Here is a 6500-nt window from a genome sequence, read left to right as displayed (position 1 = left end):
CCATAAATTCATTTGTGTAAAAAATGAGCATTTTATTCTTATAACCAGTCATATTGACTGGTTAAGGTAGAAATAGGTAATATCTAAATTACTGGTAAATCTAGTGTTAAAAGTCTTGGTTTTGTAAATTAAAAATTAGGTGAAAATTATATAATGCATAAATTTTATATTTTTGATGATTTACAATTGCCATATGATGGAATCATTGGCACTGATATTTTCATAGCTAAACTAAACTAAAACTAAACTGAATTATAACACCAATAGCTTAGAAAGTTCAAAAATTATAAAACCAAATTTATTTTTAATGAACCCAGTTATTTAATTAAACCTAGATCAGAAACTGTCATAGAATGCACTGTGAAAAATCTAGAAATAAAAGAAGGTATGATATTGGATAAACAAGTAGCGAAAAATGTTTTTATTTCAAACTGTTTAGTCAAAATAAGCCAGTATTACAATTTTAAACGCCACGAAAAACCAATCAATATTAATTCAAATTTATAATATTAAATTAAATTCCTTCACATTATATAAAATTAATTAGCAATTGCAATAATGTAACAGAACGTACTGAGCAAGTTTTGAATTCACTTAGAACATCACGTTTAAATTGTGAAGAAAACTCTTAAATCTTTGTTCTCAGTATTCAGATATTTTCCACCTTCCCGACGAAAAACTTTCTTGCACAAATGAACTTATTAAAACAACCAAACCATCACCAAATTAAAACTAATTCTAATATTCCTATTAATACCAAGTCTTATAGATTTCCCGTGTCATAAAGAAGAAGTAACTAATCAAATAAATAAAATGTTGGACCAAGATGTGGTTGTGTTGTTGATTCGTTTCAACGTTTAAAAAGGACGGTTACATACACCTCCACAATTTGCACGAATGGCACGTGGATAATCCACATTTGATGCGGGAAGACTCAAGATCACAGTACCATTTTAAGGTAAACATGTGGACGGGAATTTTGAATGGTACAGTTATTGCTCCATTTGAGCTGTCAGAGAAGTTAACTTCTCAGGTCTATTTGGACTTCTTACAGAACCAATTACCACATTTATTGGAAGAAGTGCCACTTAACATTTACGGTAGCATGTGGTACCAAAACGACGGCTGCCCATCGCATTACGCTAGCACAATACGAGAGTTTCTCGATCGAAATTACCCCGATAGGTGGATTGGGGGGGGTGGTACAATTTCATGGCCTGCCCGTTCACCAGATTTAAACCCCATCGATTTATTTTATTGGGGAACGATAAAGGAGAGAGTGTACTCTAAACCTATTGCAAATTTAGCCGAGCTGCGCCAAAGCATTATAGAATCTGGTGAAAACATTAACTCAAAAAGACTCGCCCGTCTTATTACGTAAAAAAATAAGTAATTGTAATAATTAATTATAAGAATAGAATTCAATTTTGTTTAACAGTAGGGGAACACGGGGGAATCGGAGCCACGGGGTAATGAGAACTACTTTAGTTTACGTGAATCCGAACGAGTCAGATCCTGTTTTGTTTTTACGTAAAATAGAAGGACGCGGGAGGCGTACGTGTGACTCGTCACATCGTTGCCAGTTGACTTTTGGTGTGTAAGCGAACCGCACGTCGGTTTTACTGCCAGTTGATCTAATATTTTACGATCTTCAAAGTCAAATTGTAAGTATTAAAATTATTGTATTGTAAGTTTTGTCTGTTTTAACTTCTAGATTAATAATTATAAAACTAGATAAAAATATGAATTTATGTAAATAACTAATTGTATTTTGTGAATTGTATGAAAATTAAAAAATGAGTATTTGGGGTAATTAGAGTCACATGGCTTTCATTACCCCATTTCATTATTTTTGTTTATTTTCCAGATGCCTCGAAAACGGGACAGAATTACGGAGAAGTGTCAATGGAGTTTAGACGTACTAAATCGTGCTATCAAGAGAGTCAATGATGATGGAATTTCTCTGCATAAAGCATCCCAAGAGTTTAACATTCCGTATAGTACTTTGCAAAAGAGGTATTGCAGATCAGAACAAACAAATCCTCGTCTCGGAAGAAAACCAGTATTTTCTCCTGCTCAAGAACAAATTCTGGCTGATCATCTAATACATATGACGAATCTTTTTTATGGATTAGACTCTATGAAATTCAGAAAAATAGCATACGAGTGTGCCGAACAATTAAAGATACCTCATAATTTAAACAAGGAGAGCAAGTGTGCAGGACCAGATTGGCTTGAAGGATTTTTGAGAAGAAATACTAATATTAGTGTTCGCAAACCTGAGTCGACAAGTATTAATAGAATTAAGGGATTTAACAAAGAAGAAGTAGAACTATTTTACAAAAATCTTGAAGATCTAATGCTAAAAAATAAATATGAAGCACATCAAATATTTAATATGGATGAGACAGGAGTCTCAACAGTTCAAGAACCAAAAAAAGTTTTGGCAAAAACAGGTCAGAAACGAGTTGGTACTGTAACTTCCTGGGAGAGAGGATAAACCGTCACTGCTGTCTGTGCAATGAGTGCTGCTGGCGTCTATGTGCCACCCATGTTCATATATCCTAGACAACGTCATTCTCCTCTTCTAGAAAAAAATGGTCCTCCAGGCGCAATTTATGACTGTTCAAAAAATGAATGGACTAATGAAAGTCTATTTTTTAAATGGTTACAACATTTCAAGACATTCGTAAAACTATGTGGGGATAACAAAATATTACTTATTCTAGACAACCATAACAGCCACTCCACTTTAGAAGCATATGAGTTTTGCAAAGCCAACAACATTACAATGTTGTCTATACCGCCACACACCTCCCATCGTTTGCAGCCCTTGGATGTGACATTTTTCGGTCCTCTAAAAAAAGCATACAATCGTGAATGTGATTTATATCTTAAATCTAAAAATTTTATTAAAATCACTCCGTATGACATTGCCAGTTTGTTTCAAAAAGCATACAGTAAAATAGCTTCAATGGATAAGGCCATAAGTGGTTTCCGCGCAACTGGCATCAGCCCAATTAATACTAACATATTCAGCAACGAGGACTATTATGTCGTTAATACTGCTTCCACTAATGTAGTGGATGACACTGTAGATCCTCATGAAACCAATCAACGTAATCAAAGTACTGTGATGCCGTCTGTCCACGAAATTCAATCGCCTGAAAAGGATAATATTGAAAATATCCAAGATAATATTGTATGCGTCCAAGAAGATATTCCATTTGTCTCCTCTGAATTAAATGAAAATCTGAATTCCGTTCTCGCAGTTATATCTCCTAAACCATCAACTTCTCGAGAGACCCGAAAACGAACACATAAACAACATTCGCAAATAATCACAGCGACTCCAAAAACTGTACTGGAAGATAAGAAAAAGAAACGTCTAATGAAAGAAAATAAAGCGCCGAAAGGAAAGGGTAAAAATATTCTGTTTAAAGATCTTTATTCTCATTACGACGATGTCATTTACATGAGAAATTAAATAAAAGAAATATTATATAATATAAAAAGGCATTAGTGAACAAAACTGATAGTAAAAATAAAATGTAAATATAAAGTTAACATAAAAATGTAAACATTAGGTAAAAATAAAATCTAAATATAAAGTTAACATAAAACTGTAAATATTTGGTAAAAAATAAAATGTAAATATAAAGTTAGAATAAAAATGTAAATATTAGGTAAAAATAAAATGTGAATAAAAGTTAACATATAAGTACTACTAATTACTAATAAAAACATACAAAACAAAACAAAACCGTCATCCAATGGATCCAAATCCAAACCTCATCCACGCCCATTGCCCAGCCATCATTCACCTCTTAAGAAGAGAATGATCGCCAAGCACGGACGCGCGAAGCCCGGACCTAAACTCATCAAACGACTTACAATTTCTAATCGCTTGCGGTAAACCATTAAATAGCATCACTCCCTGAAAAGTTATTAGTTTGCTCCCATATTTAGTACGTGTCTTTTGTAATATCAAATTATGCGCTCGTCTGTGAAGTTGGTTCTGATTGCCTTTGATCTCGAACGCAATCTCCGTGTGAACACTTCCATCTAAGATTTTTCGAATGAGTATACATGTAGTGTAGTTGTGTAACTGTTTTATGTTCATTAATTTAGTGTTTTTGTATAGTGTTTCTGTAGGTGTTAAATGTGGATAGTTAAAAAGTGATTTGATAATTTTATTTTGTGATGTTTGTATGCGTTGTATATTACATTTCGAAGCCGTTCCCCATATTTCGATGAGATACAAGAGATGTGATTTTACCAGTGAGTTATATATCATTAGCCGGACTCGATGTGGAAGACATCGAGCGATTGTTTTAAGTATGTACATGAGACTAGAAAGTTTGTTGCATATATATTCAACCTGTGGATTCCAACTAAGGTGAGAGTCGAGCCATATCCCAAGATATTTTTCTTTATTCTTTTCGAGCAATGGAATGTTATTAATAGTTAGAGGTATATGATGTGGAATTTTTTTATTTTTTGATTTGAAAAACATATAACAGGTCTTGTCAATGTTAATGGTTAGTAGGTTGCTTTGAAACCATGTATATAAAATGTCTAGATCTTGTTGTGCCCGAGATAAGATATCGTGTACTGAATGTCCGTGATAGATTAAGCAAGTGTCGTCGGCGTAGAGGGTAAGTTCTTCGTGTAGGTTCAATTCACAAATGTTATTGATATAAATTAAAAAGAGTAAGGGCCCTAAAATGGACCCCTGAGGAACGCCATAGGTTAAAGTGGCTGGCTCACTCTGGTAAATTCCTATTTTAACAATTTGAGACCGATTTTCAAGGTACGATTTGTAGATGTTAAAGGCGTTGTCGGAAATACCTATACATGCAAGTTTATGTAGGAGAATCGGATGGCTCACTGTGTCAAATGCCTTTTTTAAATCAATAAAAACCCCTAAAACATGTTTCTTATTGTCGATGTTTGTCCTAATTTTTGTTGTGAGATCTAGAGCAGCAGAGAGTGTATTTGATTTTTGTCTGAAACCATATTGCTTATGAAAAAGAAAATTTATTTTATTAAGGTAATTTAACAATCTGGTGTACAAAATTTTCTCAAGAATTTTTGACATTACTGGTAAAACAGAGATTGGTCGATAGTTGCTTGGATCTGTTTTCTTACCGGCTTTGTAAATAGGACATACTTTAGCTACTTTTAAAACATCAGGAAAGCTACCTTCTAAGAGAATTTTGTTAAAACTAGAATTTAATTGTTCAACGATGTAATTTTTGATTGTTTTAATTATTTTGGTACTGATATCATCTATGCCAGTACTAGAATTCATATCAAGCTCATTTATTATTTTAAGAATTTCAGTTTCAGTGCAAGGATTTAAATGTGTTAATTTAAAGGTAGTATTATTTGTGCGAGGTTCAGTAAATATAGTATTATTGTGAAATTTATGAGGAATATCGTTTGCCAGTTTATAGCCTATGGTAGAAAAATACTGATTAAAAGCGTTACAGACTTTAGTTGGTTCAGTAATTTGTAAATCATTAACAGTTATTGTCGGAGGTCTGTGGTTTACTTCTTTAGGTTTGTTGTTGATAAGATCCCCAAGTAAATTCCACATTTTCTTTGGTTTTTTTAAACATTTTTCAAATTCTTTGTTGTAGTAAGTTTCTTTAGTGTTTTTAATTTTCTGCATAGTTTTATTTCTCATTAGTTCAAACTCAGCTCTCAGTTCCTCGTTATTAGGGCTCTTTTTAAGTTTTATCCATAACTCAATACGCCTCTGTATGTCTTGAATAATGTTTTTATTTATCCAATCATCTCTAGGTAAGTTTAAGATTTTTGTTTTTTTAATTTTACTATTGGTGACACATGTAGCTACGAAGTTAAATAAGGTAGTAAAATCGTTAGCCATTAAGCTTTGTATGTTTTTAAACATTAGTTTTAGCTTAGGGTAATCTATTGATTCATAATTGATTTGTTTTTTAGGTGGTCGTTTGTATTTCTTAATTTCCAGAAAAATTTGTTTGTGATCTGATATACTAGAGTCTATAATTGCCATATGAAAGCTATTACATTTAAGATTAGTAGATACATGGTCTATAATAGACTTTTTTAGGGATGTCTCTCTAGTACAGTACTGATCATCTATACTGTTTAATATCAAATATCCCGCTTCGGTTAATGTTCGTTGGTACAATTTTGTCTTATTATTTGGTTTAAGCAAGTCTATGTTGAAATCCCCGAAGATTAAAGCTCGTTTCTTATGTTGAAGTTGAAGATTGTAATCTTCTAAAAATGCATTAAAATTCGTATCGCCAGGATTATAGACAACCCCTAATTCAAGCGAATACTTTTCTAATAGTATCCATAAATAGTTGTTACCATTAAGATATGTAGATTCAGTCAGTTTGTGGTCTAGGTCATTATGAATATAAGCTGAAACGCCACCGCCAATTTTATTAGGCCGGTAGTTATAATAGTGTGTATAGTCTGGAAGTTTCAGAAATAAGGCTTGC

The 6500-nt window shown here is 32.8% G+C and overlaps 1 protein-coding gene across 1 annotated transcript; it reads left to right on the top strand.

Moving 5' to 3' along the window:
• The first annotated feature begins 2510 nt into the window (after positions 1–2510).
• LOC146530434 (uncharacterized) lies at positions 2511–3487 on the top strand. Its single transcript, XM_085200744.1, has one exon. It carries the CDS (start codon positions 2522–2524, stop codon positions 3485–3487), a length of 966 nt encoding a protein of 321 aa, XP_085056870.1. The 5' UTR covers positions 2511–2521.
• The last annotated feature ends 3013 nt before the right edge of the window (positions 3488–6500 follow it).

This window comes from Heliconius melpomene, chromosome 17, assembly GCF_056956725.1.
Source record: "Heliconius melpomene rosina isolate 202511_hmr_F chromosome 17, ASM5695672v1, whole genome shotgun sequence".
NCBI classification, from domain to species: Eukaryota; Metazoa; Arthropoda; class Insecta; order Lepidoptera; family Nymphalidae; genus Heliconius; species Heliconius melpomene.
This window is presented reverse-complemented; position numbering and strand designations above follow the sequence as displayed.

Coding starts and splice junctions, on each gene's coding strand:
- LOC146530434 (XM_085200744.1), top strand. CDS start 2,522: ATGAGTGCTGCTGGCGTCTATGTGCCACCCATGTTCATATATCCTAGA.